Here is a 25,064-nt window from a genome sequence, read left to right on the forward strand (position 1 = left end):
ATTCGCAAAGGCACACGGCAGCTTCGCCCCTGCTCGGGGAGCCAGCAACTAAGCCTGCTCGTATGCAAAGCTGAACTCAGGGACATCGAGCCCATCCCTTTCAACAGTCTCTTTAGAGTGGCCGCGTTCGAACTTAATCATTCCCCTAGTGGGAGCTTTAGAATTTTTGCTCTTATCAATAATGCTACCAACGGTGACCCTTGAGCGTCAATCTTTGTACTCTTATGAATGCATTTCTGTGCATTAGATGCATGGCGGTGAAACTGTGAGATCCCAGAGTTTAGAAATTAAAATTTTTATACTTCCAAACGGCCATCCAAAAAGGCTGAACTGGTATAAGCTAATGCAAGATTTAAAAAGAGAGTTCTTGGGCCCCAAGACGATGGATCAGTATTTCCACCAAAGCAACCCAATAATAAGCGAGCAGTGCAGCCTCACACCCTGCCGGCCGGTGCAGCCACTGTGCGCTTTCTAAACAGTGGGCTCCGGCAATATTCTTTCCGAGCCTTAGAAAGATGCTCGTTCTTTTGGGACAGTAATTCCGCGTGGAGGAGTCTCTCCTCGGAAAATGAAATGAACAGAACTTGTTGACAATGTTCGTCTTGGCAGTGTTAATTATACGCAAACAATGAAACACCGGAATGCTGCTTATGAAAAACTTCCCCTCACTTGGCAAATGCCCTACTCTCTAACTTTTAAAAAGTAAGGCGGCTGTAAACCCACCATCATGGAAAAAATAAAAATCATTAAAAAAAAGGAATTAAAATTGGTATAAAATCTAAAGTAGACTGTGGTAAGTGAAGGTTTAGTTGTAAGTTCTAGAGAATCACTGAGAAAATAATTTTTAAAGTATGATTAAAAATCATTAAAAAAAAGTAAGGAGGACACAAAACTGTGTGCAAATGGGAGCTCCTGTCGTGCCTCAGTGGTTAACGAATCCGACTAGGAACCATGAGGTTGAGGGTTCGCTCCCTGGCCTCGCTCAGTGGGTTAAGGATCCGGCGTTGCCGTGAGCTGTGGTGTAGGTCGCAGACACGGCTTGGATCTGGTGTGGCTGTGGCTGTGGCGTAGGCGGCTACAGCTCCAATTGGCCCCTAGCCTGGGAACCTCCATAGGCTGCAGGAGCAGCCCTAGAAAAGGCAAAAAGACAAAACAAAAACAAAAATAAACTGTGTGCAAAATACACAATCATCAATTTAACATAGATGTGTACATAAATTTATACACACACACACACACACAAATATACATCCACCAAAAAAAAAAAAAAAAATCAACCGAAAGCAACAGCTGACCCTGAAGGATGCAGGTTTGATCTGCAAGGGCCAGCACGCGTGGCTGTTCTTCAACAGCAAATACCAGATGCTTCGAGGTTGGTGGCTGAGTCCGTGGGTATGGAGGAAGCGTGGGCACCGAGGGCCAGCTCCCACTCACACGTGGAGTAACCCTGGAGCTCTTCAGGGGGCAACTGTCATCCCAAATGCTAACTCTGCTTATTACTGAGCAGGGCTACTTTATTTCCTCAAAGGTTTCTCTATTGCTATGTCTCTGTAACACAATGAACTGGACTCTTTCACGCTCAAAAGAGAATACAAAATGTTTAACATAACTGACTCTCCCCGCTACAGAAGCAAAAATATTAAGCATGGGGTATAGAAGAGAGTTTGAAATCAGCTGGAACATACAGACTAAGTTAACACTTGAAATATTTGCTTTCCTAAACAGCCGAACTTCCCTAAAATATCTGTAGGACACCGACCACCAAGACCCAAAGGAAACCACATGCAAACCACCCATCCGTCTAGGACGACTGACTTACCTGTCAGCAATACTCGACGGCTTATCGCCAATGGGCACCAACATTCCACCCCAGAGGGATGCGGAAAAGACCTGGTGGAATATAAACAAACAACTGTTTGCTTCCAGCCTTCTCCCCTCCCCCCCCCCCGACCAGCATTTAAGGGCCAGGAAACACTGATTCCTGTGGGCTGGCATGTGCCCAGTGTCTGCGGCAAGCAGAGCCCCAGGTGGGGGCACGAGGGCTGCAAAAGCAGAACATCTGCCTCGAGCAGGTGAAGAGCTACGGCCCAAAGTGTTCTGTGGATACTTTTCAAACTTGCAACTTCACATTTCAAATAAAGACACACTAAACACAGGCAAAAAATAAGCCCAAACCCTAAGCAGGGCCTGGCTTCTGATCAACACAAGGCAGCTCCCTCCTCTGGGAGAAGCCCAGCTCAGGGCACGGGCCATGGCCTGCCTGGGAGGGAGATCAGGGCGCTGGGCAAGTGAGCTGCCTCTGCCCAGGCCTCTGGCTCAGCCTCAAAACCGAAGAGGCCGGAGGGTGCACAGCATCCCAGGAGAAGGAGGGCAGGCGGTAAATCGCTCCGTGACTCAGAGACTCCACAAGGGGTTCCATGGGGACAGGGCAGGTTAAGGATGTGACATTGTCACGAAGTAGCTCAGGTCACTGCGGTGGTGCAGATTTGATCCCTGGCCAGGGAACTTCTGCACGCCGCGGGCACAGCAGAAAAACCAAAAAACCAAGTGGAGTTCCTGTTGTGGCGCAGTGGTTAACGAATCCGACTAGGAACCATGAGGTTGTGGGTTCGATCCCTGGCCTCGCTCAGTGGGTTGGGGATCCGGCGTTGCCATGAGCTGTGGTGTAGGTTGCAGACGCGGCTCGGATCCCCCATTGCTGTGGCTCTGGCGTAGGCCAGTGGCTACAGCTCCGATTGGACCCCTAGCCTGGGAACCTCCATATGCCGCAGGAGCGGCCCTAGAAAAGGCAGAAAAAGGCAAAAAAAAAAAAGTATATGCATGTGGGGCAAAAAAAGAAACATAACGAGACATATACTTCCACCCCAATCCTCGGGGACAGAGGCCTGTCACTAACAGGTCAAGGGCAGTGACCTAATCCCAGGTCGGGGAACTTATCTTCACGCCCACGTAGTCCATGCACAAAACCAACCCAGCGATGCCTTAACCAGGACGCGGCTCCTCGGGCCCCTCACCAGGCCTCAGGCACGGCCCCACCCACATCTCCTGAGCACCTGCCCGTCCTGTCCTCTATGGGATTCACGGATTCCTGTGGCCTCAAAGCTGCTCGGTATCTTTTTTAGAAGCTTCAGTAGGAAGGATTACAGACAAAAACTGGGACAGAGTGGGCAGAGCAGGCCAAATGAACACTCTATTCTGAGAAATTCAAGTCTCTGTTCAACAACGTGACAGATGCTGCAGAACAAGCGAGGGCCAGAGCCCCTCACGGACTGAGCGCGCCTGGGGCTCCCGGGCCCTGTCCTCCCCTCCCGACCTAACGGTCACAACCTGGCAGAAGGGACAGGCCCGACCAGGGGCCGAGCTGATGGAACAGAACTGACTACCCACCGAGCCAGCCCCATCCTGCTCATGTGTCCCGGGACCTGGGTGCCCACCGGAGCCCAGTGCTCCCAGGCACGCTCGCCCCCTGCTTCCGCCACAACTCTTCAACCACGGGACCTGCTGACCTGGCTCCTCGTTCCTGCCGTCCTCACGCCCTCCTTACCTGGGTGAAGTTCCAGGGGCCGTCACTAGAACTCGCCACCGTGCAGTCACCTCAGCCAGCACCACGCGGCAACAGCCGGCCTGGTTAACCCTGCACCTGCTCAGCTCTGCAGGGCGGGGAAGGACTCACGGCAAAGCCCCTGAGCGCTAGGGGCCTCATCAAACGCCCCCCGACCGTCTTAGATGAGAGCACACCCTCCCTTGGTCACGCTCTGTCCTCACTGTGTGCTGCTCTTCACAACACTCTCCACCACCTGCTAAACCATAGAGAACCTGGGTGCTTGGAGGTCTCCCTTCAGAGAACGAAAGAGTGGGAACTCGGTTTATTCACTGAGGTCTTAGAGCCAGACAAAGCCCGGTGGCCAGTACACATGGAAAGGAGGGCTGGCTGGACGGTGGGGGGTGGCGGGGTGGATGGGGGGGCGGGGGGAGGCAAGGAGGATGATAAAGAAAAACGGCAGCACCAACAGAGTCAGCAATGGCCTATGGTGTCAGGGGCTGTGGCGTGGGCCACAGAAGGGGACCAGAGAGAACGTGCTGGACCAGCTAAGAAGGAGGTCCCGGAAGCCTCTGGAACAGCAGTGGCAGGAGAAAGGCAGGAATAAACTCACAGTGCAGTGGCTTCAGGACTGACTGGTAGGAGTGACAGATGATTTTTTTTTTTTAATGTTTAAATTTCTTTTTGCTTTTTAGGGCCACACCTAAAAAGCAAAAGGTTCCCAGGCTAGGGGTCGAGTCGGAGCTACAGCTGCCGGCTTACACCACAGCCAGATCCCAGCCGCATCTGTGACCTACACCACAGCTCACGGCAACAACGGATCCTTAACCTGCTGAGTGAGGCCAGGGATGGAATCCGTGTCCTTGTGGATGCTAGATGGACTGGTTAACGACTGAGCCATGACGAGAACTCCAGACACTTTCTTGTCGGCCCTGAGATGGGTGGTGGGAAGAGGCTCCCTGACGTAGAAGGACTGATGACAGGGGCTGTTCAGCAGACTACCTACCATTCTCCCCAGGGCACCTTCAATTCTGGCTAAGTTTACATGATCAACGGAGCTCCCTAGTGCCTAGCGGTTAAGGATCCGTCATCGTCAGTACTGTGGCACGGGTTCAGTCCCTGGCCTGGGAACTTCCATGTGCCAAGGGAGCAGCCAATAAATAAATGAAACATCAAGACTTGTGTTTCAAGCATTAGTGTTCTGAACTTCCTTTACAGTTCTTTTTTTTTTTTTTTTTGGTCTTTTTAGGGGCAACCGCAGCATATGGAAATTCCCAGGCTAAGGGTTGAATCAGAGCTGCAGTCGCCAGCCTACGCCTCAGACACAGCAATGCCTGATCCCAGCCACATCTTCGACCTGTAGTGCAGCTGGTGGCAACACTGGATCCTTAGCCCACTGAGTGAGGCCAGGGATCGAACCTGCATCCTCACGGATACTAGTCAGGTTCCTGATCAGCTGAGCCACAACAGGAACTCCCTTTTCAGCTCTTTAGATATTCAGGAACTGAGATCTTCTTAAGACTCCAAAAACCAGGGATAAAAACACAGGCGACGATACTTTGGTTAGATACTCACTGAATCAAATATGAGCTGTTTGTTCAACTGAAGTTCAAAATCTTCTTTTATGAAGCTCACGTCCCCTCCGGTGTAGCCCGCCAGCTCCTGCGCAGGAAGAATCCTCAGGTCAAACGGACACACAGACTCAGGAGCGAGGTTACTAAACCACGCCATTACAATTGGTCCTTAGTTTTGCTGTGTTATATTTTTAGAAAGGGAACAGAAGCTACATCCCAGTTGTTCTGTCTCCTAGAAGCTGCATCTCAGATGTTCTCCACGGCACCAGGGGACTGACGGAGATACAGAATCATCACACGCACTAAGGGCAGAGGCTGCTCTTCCCACATGTGAGAGAAAAAATAGTGACACCACCAACATCTTATGACAGAGCTAAGATGATGTGGCTTGTGTGACTTAATCGGTATTTGGGGGGGGAAAGAAAATTAACCTTTTTCAATTTGGCACATTTCATATAAACCTCTGATTTCCAGCTGCTCCTCTAAAGCTGAGACTCGGGCAAAGAGAGCATCAGACACCCCCCCCACCGCCCACCGCCCTTCCACCTACCCACCCCACTTGCTTCTCGCCCTGAGGTCTCCTGGCGGAGCCCCTGCTGGCGTGTGAGCTCCAGTCCCTGCCTTGGGCGCTCTCGAGGGGGAGACCGGGGAACTGGCTTCCGCCCCATCGAGGCTTCCCTCCTGGCCTGCTGAGAGACGCCGTCGAAGAGGCCGGGACCCTCCCTGCCCCCGCCCTGCCCGCCCCCCACTCCGTGAAGGCTGAGCCTGCGCCACAGGGAGCAGCTCCAGGGCCAGGAGCCCCGAGCGGGGACGGTCGCCTCTGCAAGCCACCCTCGAAGGACTTTCACAACGAACGGAAACCAAGACTGGGGGTGTGGGGCCCGTCCCTCTGGGGTCCCAGGGAGGGGGGTACCTGGTTAACTTTGAGCAGAGCGCCCCTTCGCGGTAAGATGGAGGAGTTCCGGGAGTCGAGGACCATCGCGTGCTGGAAGAAACACGGGTTCGGGGGCACGTGCACCAAGTAACCACGGACACCCCGGGAGCACTGACTGCGCCCGGCCCCGCGCTGAGCGCCTCCCCCCTGCACCCCCCGCCTTACTCTGCACTCGAACCCCCGCTGCAAGCGAGGGGACAGGGACGCACAAGCCTAGTCCCACCCTGTCCCCGGGGCTGCTCTCTCGGCACCCTGCCCCAAGTCAACTCCGCCGGCTTCCAACCCCACCGCCACAGCCAGGGCCTCCCTGGTGGCTCCATGGGTTAAGGATCCGGCGTTGTCACCACTGTGGCTCGAGTTTGATCCTCGGCCCCAGGATGTCTATGTGCAGCGGGCGGGGCCGAAACAAAACAAAAAAACCCCCAAAAAACAGACAAAAAAAAAAAAAAAAAGGAGTTCCTGCTGTGGCGCAGTGGTTAACGAATCCGACTAGGAACCATGAGGTTGCGGGTTCCATCCCTGCCCTTGCTCAGTGGGTTAACGATCTGGCGTTGCCGTGAGCTGTGGTGTAGGTTGCAGACGTGATTCGGATCCCGCATTGCTGTGGCTCTGGTGTAGGCCGGTGGCTACAGCTCCGATTGGACCCCTAGCCTGGGAACCTCCATATGCCGTAGGAGCGGCCCAAGAAATAGCAAAAAGACAAAAAAAAAACAAAAACAAAGAACAAAACCACCAGAGTCAATCCTCACGCAGGGCGGTTCTTGCCACCACTGGTGTTATTTATTTAGCAAAACGACGGGAGGTCGAGTCCAGAAAGCGACCGGGAGGCGCCGTCTCAGCCGCCCGGGCGGCGACACTTCTCCATCCCTCCCGGGCCGCAGCAAAGACTGTGCTCCCAGCACCCGGCCAGGCCGCGGCGCCGCGTCTAGACCTCCGCCGCACCCAGTCCTTACCGAGAGAGACGACTTGAGCGAGTGCCCGCTCTCCTTGCGGACGGCGAACGACGCGGTCCGGGACAGGCAGCCCAGCTCGCGCCACACGCCCTCCCACTTGACGGTGTGGCTGCTCCTCCACACGGGGAACTGCAAGTGCAGGGGACGCGGTCACGCTCCGAGCCGGGAGATGGGGGTCCTTACACCACCACCGACGCACCCGAGGGACGGTGTTTAAACGATGCGTGGGGGCGGGGAGGACAGAGGCGGAGGACAGCGCGGCCGGGCCGCGTCCTGGGCGAGGAGCGGGGCCGCCTGTCGGATGTGTCACCGACCGTTTCTTCTCCATCCCGGAGACCCACCCGCCGTCTGCAGCCAAATGAGCCCTGCGGTCTGAGAAGGGGGAGCTGCCTCTTGGCCTGACCGTCGGCCCCTGACTTAGACGCCCAGGTGGTTTCTCAACAGTGAATGGCGTAGTTTGGTGGCCTCGGGAAGCACAAGAATGAGGCCACCCACGCAAAGTCACACCACAGTCCGAGTTCACCTGCCAGTTCCACACCGAGGGCCCCCTGAGCTTCAGCTACTTTCCCAAGTGCCCGCGGGAAGGGGCAGAGCTGACCACAGTCCTCTCCTCCTTCCTTACAAGGAGGCTATGAGCAAGACACACAATGCTGGTCAGAGGAGGCCCCCTTCTGTCCCTGGATTCTGGTCAGGAGGACGAGCCAGGGACCAGATGGCACCGTTGTTTGCGGGCCGCGTGCCTACTCTGTGCGGCCCCAAGGACACGCGCGAGGACGCGGTCCTCTCCTGCAGGACCGCCACTCTCAACGCCAGGGCCGCCAGCTGCAGGCCCAGCTGGGGACAGACAAGGCGTTTCTACCTGCCTCGGGATCTGCTCTCTAAAAGAGGGGACACGGGGGAGGAAGATGGGGAGAAACGTCCCCGCCCCGCTGGTGGCCACTGCCATCCGAGGACAACAGGGCTGGCGGGTGGCGGCCGCCACACCCCAGCGCGGGGCGGGAGGTGGGGGTGGATGCCCGTCTCCATCCCGCGTCCCCCTGGGCGACCTCAGAGCACTCAGTTGTCAGGACGCTGAGCCTCGAGGGTGACACACGTGGGCGGCTGGTGGTCCGAGTGCCCACAGGGTGTCGGGCAGGGACCCCGGGCTCAGACCAGAACCCCCGGAGGGGATGGGGGCACGGGCTGAAGCAGTTTCTGGGCCCCATTCCCGGACCCGAGGCAGCAGGTCACACAGGGCCAGGAGCCTGCAGGTGAGGCCGAGGCTGCTGGCCTCCAGGCCACACTCGGGGCACGACCCCCCTGGCCGGGTCTCGAGGTCTTCCCCCATTAACCGAGGCCTGGAGCAGGAGGGCAGAGATCAGGACGAGCATAGGAAGGCAGGGGACAGAGAGCTGGGCTCATCGTAAGGCCAGAAAACGGTCAAAGGACAGTAACGCCACAGGGTGCGTCCGGCGGAGGGAAAGGTTAAGTGTGAGCGGATGAGGAAAGCGTCCAGGACCCTGAAGTGACCTCTGCTGGCTCTCAGGAGCCATCGATCTTAGCACAGGCAAGCAAGGACAGACAGACGGTGTCACAGGGAGGTCAGGGAGGTCAGGACGAAACCTGACCGGGTCAAAGGAGCTGCCCCCGTGGCCCTGGCAGCGTGCACCTGGCAGGTGAGGAGGTGCCCAGCCGGGAGGCGGTGGACACGGGGCAGAGAACGGGGTGACCGAGCATCTGCCCGCGCCTGTCTGGGAGCTCCTGGCCCCGCCCCCTCATGTCGCCCCTGGGCGTCCGTGACTCAGGCGTCTGGTCCCCCGAAGGGCACAAGGGAATGGCTGCAAGGCTACTCACGCAGTACTCGGCCGACACCCCTCTGTCTGTCTCGCGCAGGGAGCTCCAGGGGAACTGCCCGGTAACTTTGTATAAGTTCACCGAGAAACTAGGAGGCAACAAGACAGAGCTTTAAAAGCTGACACTGTGATATGGCGTGAACACACTGAAATCAACAGATTCAAAAAATATTAAAAAATACAACACGTCTGGGGTTCTGACACCGTGATACAGCGTGGACACATTTAAATCAACAGATTCACCACCACACCAGCCTGGGGTTCCTCTTCCCGCGGAAACCCACAGCCTGCTGTAACATGGGGAAGTGTCAGCTGATTCGGTCAAGTTTCTTTTCACAGACAAGCCACCTATGTTAACTTTTAAAACAGGCCACTGAGCTCAATGACCTGTTTGGCTTCCTACTTTCTTTCGAAGTTTCCGGGCTGTGGTTTGAAGAAGGACAGGCCGTACGAAGTTTCTTTTGTTCCGTAGGAAAACTGAAAAGTCACCTTCTCTGCACGGCCTAGAAGATTAGGGAGTTTGAGGCCAAGCACCTGGCAGGAAAAGCAAAAGAGCAGTGGTGTCAGTGGAAGGAACGGTAATTTCTGAGAAAGACTGTGCCAGCTGAGCGACTCTCATGCACACAGGGCAAAAACACGGCCTAGGCGCTGCCTGGTTTGTATGTATTTATTTACTTATTTGCTTTTCAGAGCAGCACCCGTGGCATATGGAGGTTCCCAGGCTAGGGGTCTAATCAGAGCTATAGCTGCCGACCTACACACCACCGCTCACGGCAACGCCGGATCCTTAAGCCACTGAGCGAGGCCAGGGATCGAACCCACGTCCTCGTAGATACTAGTCGGGTTTGTTAACCACTGAACCACGACGGGAACGCCAGCTCTGCCTTCTCTCTGTAATTGCTTTTATCCTTTTAAGCCTGCCTCTGCTGACCACACACCCGATTCGTTCCAGGGACAGGCTCGACTCACTCACAGTGAGGCCCAGAGAAGTCAGCCCTGGGGGTCTGGAGCGTAGGGGGATGTGAGCAGGGAACCGTTAACATGAACGGCGGGTGGTGCCGACGCGTGCCCGCACGATCCACGTTTACAGCCAAGCGTGTTGCAACCAACGCCAGGAAGGAGGGTGAGAACCGCAGGACGCCGCACAAAAGAGGAGGAAGGCGCCCGAGCGACAGCTGGAGGAGTCGGCCGTGGGCACCAGCGCCGGGAAGGAAAAGCCGGCGCCTACCATGCTGCCCTCGTTGTTCCCGACCATGGTGTTGTAACTGCCCGTCAGCCGCCTCAGTTCCGTCACTTCAAAGGTGACGTCTAACCCGTTGGGAAGCGCGTCGTCACCTAAGGAGTGAAAGACATGAAACACTTACAACAGCCAGAGCACGGAGCTTGGTTTCTCTCTCGCTGCAGAAAGAAAAACAAAAGGACAAATGGAAACTGAAAGCTCATCTTGCTTCACAAGCGCCTCGGGAAAACACACTCCTTATTTGAGCGCGAGAACACGCCCACACAAAGTCACACCACGCCTCGGCGCCAAAAGCCTGTGTCTGGCGTCCCCGTCATGGCTCAGTGGGTTAGGAACCGGACTGGTACCCGCGAGGATGCAGGTTCGATCCCTGGCCTTGGTCAGTGTGTTAAGGACCCAGCGTCGTGTGAGCTGTGGTGTAGGTCGCAGACACGGCTCGGATCCCACGCTGCTGTGGCTGCGGTGTAGGCCAGCAGTTGAAGTTCCAATGCTACCCCTCGCCTGGGAACCTCCACATGGCACGGGAGCAGCCCAGAAAAGAAAAGAAAAGAAAAGAAAAGAAAAGAAAAGAAAAGAACAGACAAACTAACCCGTGCCCGGTTTCTGTGGCAAAGATAATCCAGCACTGACTGTGCCGCCGGGAGTCACCAGAAGCAGGTTATCCAAACATCAGCTATCTGCCAAAGCACCTGTGCCTTGGCACGTGAGGTCCTTGGACATACCTGGGGCCTCAATTCAACGTGACCCTAAAACACAGAACTGAGTGACAAGAGGGGTTCCAGGGACCCCGAGGCACAAGCCACAAACTCCCGCAGATGTTGGCCAGACAGGTTCTATCCTTCCCCAAGCTGGGGGCGCGGCACCTGGGGGGCGCTTGGTGTCCCCTTGCAGAGCAGCTGCCTCTTACCCACTGGGCGCTGAGGGGTGCAGGGGAGCAGGGCTCAGCACTGCTGGGGCCTGGGCACCTGCCACAGAAAGGTCAGGGCTGACCCTGCGCCCCTGGCTGGACACCAGCCCCATCGGGGGGCTGTCAGACTTGCAGAAGCCCAGCTGCTGGCTCCCAAATACCCAGATTCCAGGTGGGCGAGGGTAAAGCCTTGCCCGGTTTTTAATTTTTTTAATTGGAAGACTGTAGACTGGTTTCAGGTTTACAGAAAAATGGAGCAGAAAGTACAGAGTTCCCATAAGCCCTCTCCCCACCCCTCCCACACATGCACCCCCTTGATGACATCTGGCCTTAGAGCAGCACAACTAAAGAACCAACAGATGTCACTGTTGTTGTTATTATTATTATGGCTATTTTTAGCCACACCAAGGGGCATGCGGAAGCTCCCGGACCATGCCATAGCTGTGACAATGCCAGATCCTCAGCCCGCTCAGCCACCAGGGAACTCCCTAAACCATTCCTTTTTAAAAGCTCCCAGTGAATTCTAATGGCAGCCGAGGTGTAAAACCACTGACAGAAGGGGAGCAGCTGACCACGTACGCGTCCCATTTACAGGAGACAGGAGAGCGCTGAAACGAAATGCCCCCTCTGCCCCAGGAGACTTGCCCCCAGAAAGCCCTCCAGGGTAGAGGTGAAGGCCACTCTGTCACTTGCTTTTTTTCTTTTAGGGCCACACCTGCAGCATATGGAGGTTCCCAGGCTAGGGGTTGAATCCGAGCTACAGCTGCTGGCCTATGCCACAGTCACAGCAACACAGGATCCAAGCCACGTCTTTGACCTACACCACTGCTCACGGCAACACGATTCCTTAACCCACGAAGGGAAGCCAGGGATCGAACCTGCATCCTCTTGGATACGAGCCGGGTTCTTAACCTACTGAGCTACAAAAGGAACTCCCCATCACTCACTTTTTGACTGGGGCAAGGTGCTTAAACCTCCTGAGCCTGTCTTCTTAGCTGAAAAATACTTTTTCTAAAAGAGTAAGAGTGACCCTTGACCAGGTTTGTATGAAGACACAACTAGGTCCTGCGCAGAAACCCTCCCCGTTGAGCCCGGCACAGGCTGCCCGTTACCGCCATGCTCCCCGGCGGCACAGCCAAGACGGCCTCCCAGCACCTCTTGTCCTGTCACTAGCCCGGCGGGCCTCGAGCCTCAGCGCCCATCAGTCACCTGCAGGGCCCGCGAGGCCAGGCCGCTGCAGTGGGACGTGCACTTCTGCCAGGGTCCCAGGGGAGGGCAGAGGTCCACACCCCGAGCACCACTGTTCTATTATGACTGAATCTTCGAGTGCTGGCTGGGGACGTGGCCCCAGATTTTATTCCAAAGCCTCCCTGCACCTGCGCGTGGCCCTGTGCGTCCTGGCCGACGGGATGGAAGGGGAGTGCTGTGTCTGGCACTTGGGATGGGTGCTGAGCAGGAGCGGCCTCCGTGCCTCCGCCCTGATGCTGAAACGGTGCGCGGCCATCACAGGGACCGGGGGGGCCCCAGAGAGAGTGAAGTGACAAGCATGGGGAGAAGCCACACCAGCCCCAGTGACCTCCAGGAGCAGAGCTAGGACGCCAGCCTCAGAGACAGTCTCCCAACAGTCGGGGAAAAAGACTTCTCTCGGGCCTGAGCCACTGCCACTGGGCGTTTCTGTTAGTCATGGATCAACATCTCTAGTCGTAATGATGAGAATGGCTTACGCGTCAACAGCATTTCATATTTCTACAAGCATTTTCAGACACTGTCTCATTTACATCTTCTCAAAATTATCCTCCGCACGGCCCGGAAGGGCTCGCTTGTTCACTGACTCACTGTCAAGGTGCATCTGCCGCTGGCTCCACTCTGAAAGACCCCCTCCGCCACACAACAGCCCTCACACCCGTCTCCTGATCCCCGCTCTGCCTCACCGCCATCACATTCTCCCCAACATCTGCGGCCCTCCGAGGACCCTTCCTCGGCCTATCAGGGACTCTCTCTCCCTGGAACCACCTTCACCCCTCCCCGCCCAGCCCTGCTCCCCACGCGGCTTCCAGGTCTCGGCGTGGGCGTCACCCCTTCCAGGAAGCCCCCATCCCCTTTCCTCCGCCCCACAGAGAGGCTAAGAGCCCTCCTCCAGCACCCCCTGAACGAGGCCCATCAGCAGGACGGTCCTTGCTTCTCTGTCTGGCCCCCCGCCCTGCTGCCCTTGACCGGAAGCTCCTTTAGAAAGAGGCTGCTTCCTGTCTGCCCCCGTCTCCCCGCAGAGCCGGCACTCAGGAACGAGAGACTAAAGAAGCTGAGAACTGCCCCATATCACACAGCAAGCGAGCAAAGGAAGAAAAACAAAAGTGAGACCTGACGCCCGTGCCCTCCTTAAAACACGCTTAGATGAGGCCCGCCAGAAGCCCAGGCAAACACCTGCTGGGGCGGGCGACCCCGAAAAAGCCGGGCTCTCTCCTTCGGGCTCCTTCTCGGAACCCTGGTACCATTCAGGGGCTCAGACAACGGTGTCTTCGAATTCACCCACCCTCCCTCGGCCTGACACAAAGATCCAGTGACCTTCTTGAAACCCCAGGCGCTTTTTAGGTCTGTCACACAAACAGCTTCCATGACCCCGGAAGGAGAGGCGGGTGGAAGAGAAACGGCAGCATGATGTGTACCTTGACACGTGTCAATCAAGACATCCACTTGTCTAAATATTCCCAGACGAAGCAACTTCTCACGGGCTTCATGGGATTTCCTCATGACCTGCGAGAGGAACACAACAGAGCCTGTGACCTTCCACGGCACAGAAACAACCGCGGGGCCTAGGGCCAGGCTGGCATCGCCCACTCGGTGCCAAGCTGCCGAGCCCCGAGAAAAGACCAGACACGTGGGCGACTGCTTTAGGACAAAGGTTACCTAGTAAAAGGTGACTCTTTAAAAAATACACTGCTTTTGTTTTTGTTTTTGAAGCGGGAATGGTCAGCATCTACTGAAAGGTCAAGTAATACGGGGACTGGGGACCAGGGACCGGGGACCGGGGACGGGGAAGAGCTGACCGCGGGGAAGCTGCTGGCGACTCCGCCCAGGCCTGTAAACGGGGTTCCAAGGGCAGGACAGAAGGGACCCACACACAGAGGAGACAGGCAACCCGGGAAAGACACTGTGGGGTAAATGGAGTCAGCCCCCCGACCCCCGCCCACCCCGGGAGACAGCGGGGAGGGTGACCATCAAGAACCCACCCACCGAACCCACCCACGGTGGGCGGAGGCGGGGGCGGGGGCGGGGGCACTGAGAGGACGAGGGGAGGGGCCGGCGGGGAGCAGCAGCAGACAGACCCCTCCGGAGGAGGGAGGGTCTTACAACTGGGGGGGTGGCTCCCTTCAGGGAAGGGGCGGGGTGCTCTTTGGAGGGAGGGGACGGAACAGAAGGCCAGGCCTGGAGAACACTTGCCTCGATGAGGTTTTTGGCCTTAAAAACGTCTCCAATCTCGCACATGATGATGTCATCCTTGGTCCTTCCAAGCCCGTCAAAGTGGACGTGCTGAACAACCACCTGAACGTGAGGGGACCCAGGTGAGGACACACGAGACGGGACGGGGGGGGGGGGGGGTGCCGAGGCCAAAGCCAAACGTCTGAAACTAATTTCAGAGATTTTTTTTTTTCCCCTCCCCAAGTCCTAAATTCCACGCCTTTTCAAAACAAGGGTCGCTGGAACCGAGCCTTCGCCAGGTCTGTGAATGGGGCCTCCAAGGCCTCTGCAGCCGGATGACCCAGGACCAGCCAGTCCTAAGCCCGTGCAGAGGCAGAGGTCCCTCTACGTCCTTCCCCATCTGCCCCCAAGCCCTGGCCCCTGGCTGACCTAGCAACTGGGTGGATGCTGCCAGAGACGGCGTGTGCGCTGCAACGTGGCACGTCAGCGCTGGCTCGGAGCCGCCCACCTCCACCTACAGGTGCTTCCGTAATTCGCTCGATAAAAATGCACCGAGGACCTACGAACCAAGGATTGTGCAGAACGCTGAGACTACAGCAGGGAGCAAAACTTAAAAATTCCACGTGGTGCAGGAGGCGGTGGTGAGCAACAGAGAAACATCTAGCAGCGGGGACCACACGGGGTATCAGGGAGAGGCAGACTTCCCGGTGGTGGGCGCACTGCCCCGAGATGATCTCAGCCACGGAGCTGACGGAACAGTGCGGGCGACTGTATTTAATTTCGAAGGCAACCAAGCCAGACAGTTTCATTCAAGATGCAAGGTCTAGGGTTCCCTGGTGGTGCAGCGGGTTAAGGACCGGGTGTTGTCACTGCTGTGGCTCGGGTTTGACCCCTGGCCTGGGGATGCTGTGGGTGTGGCCAAAAAGAAAAGAAAGAGAAAGAATAAGACAAGAAAAAGGAAGAATTTAAAAAAAAAAAAAAAAAAAAGGACCCCAAGGTATTTTTTCTGGGAACAGGAAACAAACTATAAACTTAAATCTTAATTTGAGTTTTTTTCTTTGAAATTAATACGTTTATGTTTTTTCAGTAACATAAATCCAAAAAAAAATTTTTTTTTGTCTTTTTAGGGCCACACGTGATAGGGATGGAATAGGCACAGGTGGTTGCAGAGGTCCCAGTAAAGGACCACAGATGAATTAGGGGATGCTAATTAGGGGAGGTCACTGTAAGTTCATAACTGCTCTAGAAAGCCAGCAGAACGAGGCAGGCTTGCTAGGCTACTGGAGGTGCGAGAAGTGGCTCATGTCACTGGGTGGGAGAAGGGATGAGGCCTGCGTTCAGAATAAGACCAAAGGCAGGAGTTTGAGGACCGCCCTTCTGGCAATTTGAACACACACCTTACCAGACACCAAGGAGGAGCTACGACGCCCAGAAAGGAAGAGGGGTCCTTTCCGACCCCCACTCCGCTTGGATAAAACTGCGGCCCACCAGATCCTGGGGGCAGAGCCTCCTTGCCTGCCTGCTTGCATCTCTCACAAGGGTCCTATCTTATCTTAATAAATCAATTTCTTGCCCATGGCTTTGTCTCTCGCTGAATTCCTTCTGCTCAGAGGCATGAAGAACCTGAACCTCAGTGAGAATCACTGGGTGAGTGATTCTCATTTAACACTGTGGGTTTGAGTCCCAACCTGGGTTTAGGCTGGGTTCGAGTCCTGGCACGTGGGTTGAAGTCCCAGTCTGTGTTCTGGCTGGGTTCAGGCCGTGAGCGCTGTCAGTTTCATACCCACGGCATACGGAAGTTCTCAGCTAGGGGTTGAATCAGAGCTGTAGCTGTAGCTGCCGGCCAAAGGCACAGCCACAGGAACAGCAGATCCAAACCATGCCTGCGACCTACACCACAGCTCATGGCAACACCGGATCCTTAACTCACTGAGCGAGGCCAGGGATCAAACCCACATCCTCACTGATGCCAGCTGGGTTTGTTACCACTGAGCCACGATGGGAACTCCCCCAAAATGGGTTTCTTTAAACTTCCCACATAAATATCTACCAAGGAAAAACTATTTCTCTAAAACCAGAAACTATTTTGCTAGGCCACCCGTCTAAACTAGTGAGTCTAAAGTGTATTCAGCTACAAACTCTTTTCTGCTAACGGCAGCGTCAACACAGGTTCATCCCTTTACAGCTCCCGGCAGGCAGCATGGGAAGGAGTGTTTCTAGCAACGGCGCTTTGGGGCCTCAAGGGAAGACTCACATCCTTGTTCTCAAGAATTTCCTGTTTTGCTTCAGGTTCAACTTCCACAAATTCAGCTTCTTCTCCTAATCCTCCGAAATCGGGTCCACTGGCTGGAAGAGGCTCCAGGCTCTGAAAGAGAGGAGGAGTCACAGATAAATAACCGATATCAACAACCAAAACCAGAGTTCCCGTGGTGGTGCAGCAGAAACAAATCTGACTAGGATCCATGAGGACGCGGGTTCGATCCCTGGCCTCGATCAGTGAGTTAAGGATCCGGCGTTGCCGTGGTGTAGGTCGCAGATGCAGCCTGGATCCTCGGTTGCTGTTGGCTGTGGCGGAGGCCAGCAGCGGCAGCTCCAATTTGACCCCTAGCCTGGGAACCTCCATGTGCCCCGAGGGTGGCCCTAAAAAGCAAAAAACAAGCGAAAAAAACAACCCCCAAGCCTCGCAGTTTTGTCTCAGGATGGTGCACCAGAGCATCATGGTCGAGCCCTCTGGGGCTGGGGGCAGCGTAAGCTGCTGTCAGCGCGCACGTCTGGGTCTGGGTCTGGAAGTGAGCTCCTCGCTGCCCACTGTGTTGTTAACACATACGACAAAGATGAGATGTGTTTAACTAAAGGATCAGGCACAAACCTCTGTTGACTGAGCCACCAACCAAGGACTATACCTGGCCGAGCTCCACACACCTGAGGCCCATTTGAAGACCAAAAAAAATTTCTCCTTCCTGTTATAGGAAGTATCCTAATTTTCCGCATCAAAATTAGATACATTCTAGGATAATTATGGAGTTCCCTGGTGGCTGTGGGTTAAGGATCCTGTGTGTGGCTCAGCTCACTGCTGTGGTGTAGGTTTGATCCCTGGCTTAGGAACCTCCACATGCCACACCCCCTCCCCCCCAAAAAACAGGATCATTACAATGACAAACCAAATTGCTCAAAGACATTGTTCTGGACCCTGATGTATTTGTTTCGGTTCAGCAGGTCTCATATCCACTCTAAGGCAAACTGCATACATCCATGACATGGGCCAACCAGAAAGCAGTCACCTTCTTCGATCTGGACTGCCATTATCTCAAAAGCATTCCAGCATCTTCTGAAGAAGGATTCCATAGTAAGAATTATGGCGGCAGGACAGTATGCATAGAATGCACAGATGTTACATATTTATTACATATAATAAAACATCGCCTGCGTTATCAGTAAACAAAGGCTGTCACAGTCAGCAGTGACTGCAGCCACCTTTAACCCACCTTTGATGCAGGTGAGCCCTGGGGAAACTCAAAGGAACACCTGCCATCTCACAGACACTCCCACGGCGAGCCCTCGGGATGTGAAAACACAGGATGTGGGCCCCAGATAGCAGAGGCACACATCAAAGGAAGGATTTTGGTGAGCTCAGACCCCTCCCCTGTCCTATACACAGAAAAGTGCTAAATCCCTTACCTATTCATCTGCTCCTACTACTCTTTGTTGCAAAATTCCTATAAACCCTATGCCCCCCTGGCCTCCTTGGAATAGTTTTCAGGGCTGAAGTCCTCACTCAGCCCCAAATAAAACAACTCACGACGCTGAAGCTGTGCATTCTTTTTAAGTTGACAGATACATGACTGCTTAAACACAGGGACCCCAGAACACTCCTGGAAACGGGTTCAGGTCTAACGCGGCACCAGGTAATGGTACAAATAGGAGCGTGTGGGGAAAACTCTGCTCACTAGCATCCGGCTGCTTCCTGACTCCACCAGCACTCTAGGAACAAGCACTTGTGAAATGCACAGGGGCATCTGCCCTCTGCAGCACGGGGTTGGGCGGGGGGGGGGGGTGGCAGCGAGGACTTCAGGCCACCAGCACCTCTTCCCTGGAATGTTTAACAGCCTCTTGTCAGCACATCCTCCATCAGTCATTGGTTCTCCCATTCTTGCCCCAAGACGCTGCAGGTCCTCAAAAGTGCCCTCAGGGACAGAATGCAACCAGACTCCTCAGCTGTGCCCCCACGGGGCCTGAGTCCACTCCTCCAGTTCTCTCTGCACCCCCTACCCCTGAGCCTCACATTCGCGTCTGTGCCCCTCTGGTCCTCTCTGCCCAGGATAACTATCCCCCCCACACCCCTCAGGAGCCCAAAGAACCACCTTCAAGGTCAGCTCCTCCTTCAGAAGTTTCTGAATTTGGCAGGTGTCCTTCTTTCACTTATCTTTATCCACCCCGGGTCCTCGTACTCACTCCTCATTACTGTATTTCTCAAAAATAGCAACAAATTACAAGAGTAACTTTTTATCTGCAACATTTCATGAATATGCCTTCTGTATCTAAGTTGACAAGAGTACCCAAGAGTTCCTAAAGATATGCAAATTGTATGTGCAATATATGCACATATTCATGCTTCTTAATCCAAATGCTCGGCAAATATGGTTTGTCTGGGTGTAAAGTTTATATTCCATTACGCTAAAAACATTCCAAGAAGGTTCCTAAAATCGAAAAGCATGAGACATGCTTCATCAAAGGCCTGCCAGACTCATTTGTGTTCTTAAATCTGAAACTTAGACGTTGAGCTCAAGAGAAGATGTCGCTACAGTTTCACAGTTGCTCCAAAGCTTGAAGTTCTAAATTAGCCGTTTCACTAACAGATTCATTCATTTACCAAATATCCACCCCATGTGACAAGCAGTTATAAGATCCTTGCCCTCATAGAATTCATGTTCCAGTGTCTGGATAAGTATTTAATGAAATGAATTAAAAGCAAATATTTGGATCTGGCCTCTCAGATCTGACCTTTAAGCAGGTCAGTCTACTCGAGAGTCAACAAATTTTATTCAACATCATGTGCCAGGCACTGGGCAAGGCAGTGTGAAGAAACAGGACATGAAATCAATTTAATGAGTTTTGAACATCAGCTTTAAACTGGTATAGACTAAGAGCAGATTGAAACTATAAAATACAACAAATACTAATGGCAAGTATTGTTTCAGGAAACTTTTGTTTCACATATGCATGAGAGTACCACAGAGCGAAGCTGTCATGTTTCCTGAGACCTGACCAAAAAATTCAAGTAACACTGGCCAGCAGAAAGTAAAGGCCGAATGAAAGAACTGAAATCATTTTTGCCAACACACTAATCAAAGGCGCAGCAGTTTTAATGTCAGAAGAGAAACAGGCGTTTCAAGACAGAAGTACCTGCAAACGGTGGACACCAGGCTGTGAGGTGCTAAATTCTTTTGGAAACTAACGGGAAACTACTGAAAACTTCTGAGCAGGACAACTGAAACAATCCATGCTGTAGAAGAGAAGTCATGTGGAGGTCTGAGTTTTAGGACGTTCTGAGGCTCTAATAATGTGACCTTGGACAAATATTCATTCTCTGGGCCTCAGTTATGGAGAGCAGTTCGGCAGTTTGGGTACACGCCAAGCACCCCAGCAAATGCTTTACGTGCACAGTGTTTTTTAATTCTCCCAAGGGCCCGGAGAGTAAGTACTATTACTGCCTCCGCTTTAAAAGGATAGACTAATGCATGGCCAAGGTTGCCTCTTGGCACCCTAAGCAGGAGAAAGGAGGACTCCTGGCTGGGTCTGGGTTGGAAAACTTCAGAAGACACTTAGTGCCCTAGAAGGCTGGCAAGAGAGACCGGAAAAAGGGACCGGCACGGAGATAAAACGCTCGAAAACACGACTCTTTTCCGGGACATCACCGCAAGTACGCTAGTCCTTCCTGGACCACTGCTCCGCTGAGAGTGACCTTGGGCAAGTCAGGTGCCTCCTCTGAGTATCCGTTTCCTGCTCGGAAGTGTGCGGTACCCACCCGCGGCATCTCTGCGGCCTCCGCCGCCCGGCCCGCCGCGGCCCAGCACTAGAGCGCCGCAGGAGTGGGCCAGTCGGGGTCCCGCCGCCCCCTCATCAGGGTAACCCTGAACGCAGCAGCGCCCGCCCAGAGGTCACGCATCTCGCGGGTCGCTGGGCCTCTTACCCGGGCGTGCACCGTCCCCATGGCTCACTCTCCGGCGCTGCCTCCCAGAGCTGCCAGGGCCCAACCAAAGCTCGGCTGGTGAGAGCAGAGGGCGGGCCTCCGGTGGCGGAGCTACACGTAGGTGCCAGATCCACAAGGCCCCCGCCACTGCGGACAGGGGGCGGCCATGATGCTCCGCCTTCTCCCCGCCCCCTGGCTCAAGGAACCTCTGCTCATTGGCCCTCAGAGGCTATGACCCGGATGTTCACGCAGACGCCGGGAAGTCCTGCGACCTGGAGACGGCGCAAGCGCAGAGTGTTCAATGGCGCCCGGGAACCTGTTGCCGCGTGGAGCGCGGGTCCGAGTGAAGATCTTCCTGGAGCCGGAGATCCGAGTCGCTCCTGGGAGAGGCCAGACCTGCTGGTGGTTGCGAAGAGGCTTCACCACGTTTCTCCCTTAAGCCTCCTGGCACCTCAGTCCTACCATGTACCCACGCTCGGGCGAAGCACCGAGGCTCGCCGCGCCAGGCTGCAGCTATGTCCTCTCCTGGCGTCTGGAGCTGCTCAAGTCCGGATTGGCATCTTCCTTCTCTTTTGCTGTTTGCAGGGACCCTTCAAGTCACTGAAACCCCCCAGGGCTCAGGCTTCTCATTGGCAAAATGAAGGTGACGGTCTTAATCTGCTTCTCAGGGATGGATTAAAAGGCTCGTCCACGAGAGACAGTGTAAAAAAGCCCGCCCCAGGGCAGGGCACGTAGCATGAGTAAATGACCATTATTCTTTCAGCTGCAGCCAACACCTGTCGCTGAATGTCCGGGGGTTCTCGTGAGGTCCATTCACATCCGAGGACAAGACAGAGTCATTCTGGCTATGGAAACAACTTTTCCCTCTCAGAAGACAGCATAAGATAACTTACAGGCACATTGTGATAAAATGCAACGAGAGGAACAAGAGACAGAATGAGAGAAGAAGGATTTTTACCATCACGTAGAATCAGGTTTCCACTCTTTCCAGGAGACCCTGAGACCCTTTTTCGTTTAAGTAGCAGCATCCTAATTGTCCGGCATCCATGGGGTAAACCTTAAGGTCACATTCCCCTTCTTATCTGGAAAGAAGCAGGGAGAAGTTAGTTCCTCCAGGCCCCCTTCCTTCCCTCACCACACCCCTTGTTGGTTGACCCATCCGTCTGTCTTCCCAGCTGGACTCTCATTCCCCGGAGGGGGGGCCCGTCTGTCTGGTTCACTTGGTGAGTTCAGAGGCTATCGCAGTGCCCGGCATGATGAATATTTGCTGAATCACTGCTCTCCTACCCTAGGGTAGGACAGACAAGATGTTACTTATGAAAACTGCACATTCCTGGAGTTCCCTTCGTGGCTCAGCAGTTTACAAATCGGACTCGTATCCATGAGGATTGGGGTTTGATCCCTGCCCTCCCTCAGTGGGTTAAGTGTCCCGCGTCACCGTGAGCTGTAGGTCACAGACTCGGCTCCGATCCTGCGTGGCTGTGGCTGTGGTGTAGGCTGGCAGCTGCAGCTCTGATTCGACCCCTACCCTGGGAACATCCATATGCCACGGGTGCAGCCCTAAAAAGACAAAAAGCACATTCCTGGACCTCAGTCCTTTCCTGCTGAATCGACCTCTGGAAGGTAGAACCTAGAAATCTGAAGTTTTTTAAAGTGTGCCAGGTAATGTTTTTGCTCACTAGGTTTAAGAACCCCTCATTTTAAAAAAATTCTTTGTACCCATGTCTGGCTCCATCCCTAGTTTCTAAAGTCTTTTGAGATCGGCTCTGGGCATTTGAAGGCTTATTTTGAGGGGAGAGGGATAGGCAAGAAACAGATTTATTTAAGAGGACTCTTGTGAGAGATGCAAGTGGGCAGGCAAGGAGGCTCTGCCTTGAAGGCTTCTAAGGGCATTTTGAATCTCTACTTGCCAAGGGATCACAGCCTAAATAACTCCTATGAAGTGGTCATGAGAGCTGGCTTTATGGACAGACCTGCGGGCTGGGGTTCAGCCGTGATTCCACTACTGCTGAGCTGTGTGGCCTTCAGCCAGGCCGGTACCTGTCTGGGTCCGTTTCCTCCTTTGTAAAGTGAGGGTAGGAATGATGTCCGCGTCATAGGGTTGCTTTGAGGGTTCAAAGAGCTGCTAGACATAAGGCTGCGCCTGGCCCAGAGAGAGCGCCCCACGGACGCGCTGTCCCTAGTCCCAGGTGCCAGGCACCGTGCTAACAGCTTTTCATAAATAGTTTTGCTTAACCGTAACGGTAAGGTGAGCTTCCATAGAAGCTGAAACTGAGACCCAGAGAGAGCAAGTGAGCAACCCAAAATCTAGGTGGAACCCAAACACAGGAGAATCTGATATAGCGCCCCCTCTGGCTCTTAGCCACCTCTTGAAGGGTGCCCGCATGTCCCAGGGACTGGGGAGAGAGGGGGTGCAGTAGACGACAGCTCGGAAGACTTGTGACCCTAGACTCGCCTTTACAGGCAGTTTTTCAAGGAGGGAGTGGAGCATCCATAACAGGCGGTAGCTACCGGGTGTCTGAGTGAGGGGAGCTCAGAACACTGCCCAGTTGTTACTGGGCAAGACCCCAGGTACCCCAGGCTCAGTGCCCACAGGCCCGGCTCCCGGGGCCCAGGAAACCTGCCTCTGGCCACTAACGTGAGGCTTCGTGGGTTCCACTGGCCGCCAGCGCAGGCTCAGCAGACTGTTTCAGGTGTGAAAACTTGGACCAAGATTTCCAAAGACACAACAATTTTAAGCATAAGTCACACAAGCAGGACACTTATTCCAAAAGCATTGTCCTGGTCCCCTGAACCTCGGTTTTCTCATCTGTAAAATGGGAATAGCAGTTTAGGAAACATAATGATATACTGAGGATTTCTTGAGCTAAACCCTGGGGCCGGGCACCCTGTAAACATTGAGTAAAGGAGATTTGCTTCCTGTGTTTCCTTGCTGCTCTCTTAAGCAAGCCTCCTCTCTCAGATGGGCCGTGAGCTTGGCTTGCAGGCTGCAGCAGGAGTCCTGAGCCAGCTCTTTGAGAGCTTACTGTGTACAAGGGCCAGGGTGACAGAGGATACATCAGGAGCACAAAGTCGGCAGCTGTACCCTCACGAGCACACCAGCCATGACAGTCACAGTGAGAACGCCCGCAGCACTTAACACCTGCTGCACTTTCTTTAACCAGCATTTCCTGAACTAGTCTGTCACGAAGACCTTTGGGTTTCTGAGATCTTCTGTGGCTTCCAGAGGCCCTGGTCACCAGGATTTCTGGTGTTCCTCTTGGGGGCAGCAGGTGGAGTTGCATTTCCGTGCCCTCACCCACGTGACACTTTGGTCAACAAGTTGTGAGCAGAAGGGGGGGGTCGTTGGATGAAAACCCTCAAGCACCATACTCCTCCCCCAGCCCCACCCAGACAGGCTGGGGTGGGACAGGCTCAGTCCGAGGGGCCTCTAGTGTGAGAAGGAAACCCCTTGGGAGGTGGGGAGCCTTTGACAAACACGGCATAACCTATGTGTCCTGACAGAATCACTGGTGACGTCTTCAGGGACACCGGTTTCCAGCAAGCTCGCTCTGTGAAGTGCCGATCTGGCCCCGTCAGACAGACAGGTGCAGTCCAGTGACTAGTTCTCTTAATAGAATCAGACCCCAAACCTCTGAGGCCTCCAGGAAGGGATGCAGGTCCCCCTCCTCTGAGTTCGGGGCACCCTGTGCTGTGGACTCCACAGGGCGAGCACCCTGAGATGCAGGGCTCACCTCTGTCACCCGTCTCCCCTGCGCCTGGGCCTAGCCTGCGAGGAAGGCACAGGGGTTGTGCAGCAAGCAGGGTGACAGGACAAGGCCCTGAGCTGGTGGGACGAGGGGGCAGCCTTGGCGGGCGGGAGGGAGGCAGCTTCTCCAGTAGGGGTGTGGAGCGACTTGACCCGCTCTGGTCCTGAGGCTGGCCCAAGACGACGGGTGAGGCCTCCAGAACCCCCCAGGGGGTCCTTGTAGGGGCCCAGGGCAGGGGCAGTCTGCTGCCAGGGAGCCAGCTCCTAGAGACGCTGAGTGGAGGTGGACAAGACAGGACTGGAGCCGGCTGGAGTGGGTGAGCGGGGATTCAGCGTGTCCCCAGGTCCTGGTTCAGGTGACCTGGGAGTCCACAGATGCGGAGCAGCTCATGGGGGCCAGGAGCCCTGCACCGGAAGAGGGCTTCTGTTGGGGAGCCAGCCATGGGGACGAAGGGGGTCGGGTGGGCCAGGTGGCCAGAGCTGGGGAGGGGGTTGGAGTGAGCAAGCCCCCCTCCCCAGAGCAGCTTGTGTCCTTGGCAGAGCTGGCACGTCCGAGCTGGCACGTCCAAGCTGGGAAGAGCTTCGCACCCAGGATGGAGTCGGAGAGTCTGGGGTCCCGGAGGAAGGAGAGGGGAGGCAGGAGGGACACTCTGGCCCCCAGGGTCCAGGACAGAGCATGTGGGGGCCACCTGGGGCAGTGGGACCATAAACCCGGGGGGTGGGGGTGG

At 54.9% G+C, this 25,064-nt stretch overlaps 1 protein-coding gene across 1 annotated transcript in view; it reads right to left on the minus strand.

Annotated features, from left to right (window-relative positions):
* Positions 1 to 20,789, minus strand: part of SAMM50 (SAMM50 sorting and assembly machinery component) — a 35,342-nt gene extending 14,553 nt beyond the window's left edge. The window contains exons 1-11 of the mRNA XM_047786040.1: positions 20,589 to 20,789; positions 16,653 to 16,763; positions 14,420 to 14,521; positions 13,645 to 13,732; positions 10,063 to 10,169; positions 9,238 to 9,368; positions 8,836 to 8,923; positions 7,003 to 7,131; positions 6,029 to 6,100; positions 5,117 to 5,203; positions 1,820 to 1,890 (exon numbers count right to left, since the gene is read on the minus strand). Coding sequence (XP_047641996.1) covers positions 1,820 to 1,890; positions 5,117 to 5,203; positions 6,029 to 6,100; positions 7,003 to 7,131; positions 8,836 to 8,923; positions 9,238 to 9,368; positions 10,063 to 10,169; positions 13,645 to 13,732; positions 14,420 to 14,521; positions 16,653 to 16,763; positions 20,589 to 20,609 — 1,007 coding nt within the window. The 5' untranslated portion in view covers positions 20,610 to 20,789. The remainder of the gene's footprint in view (positions 1 to 1,819; positions 1,891 to 5,116; positions 5,204 to 6,028; positions 6,101 to 7,002; positions 7,132 to 8,835; positions 8,924 to 9,237; positions 9,369 to 10,062; positions 10,170 to 13,644; positions 13,733 to 14,419; positions 14,522 to 16,652; positions 16,764 to 20,588) is intronic.
* Positions 20,790 to 25,064: the final 4,275 nt, after the last annotated feature.

Source organism: Phacochoerus africanus, chromosome 7 (assembly GCF_016906955.1).
Source record: "Phacochoerus africanus isolate WHEZ1 chromosome 7, ROS_Pafr_v1, whole genome shotgun sequence".
NCBI lineage: Eukaryota > Metazoa > Chordata > Mammalia > Artiodactyla > Suidae > Phacochoerus > Phacochoerus africanus.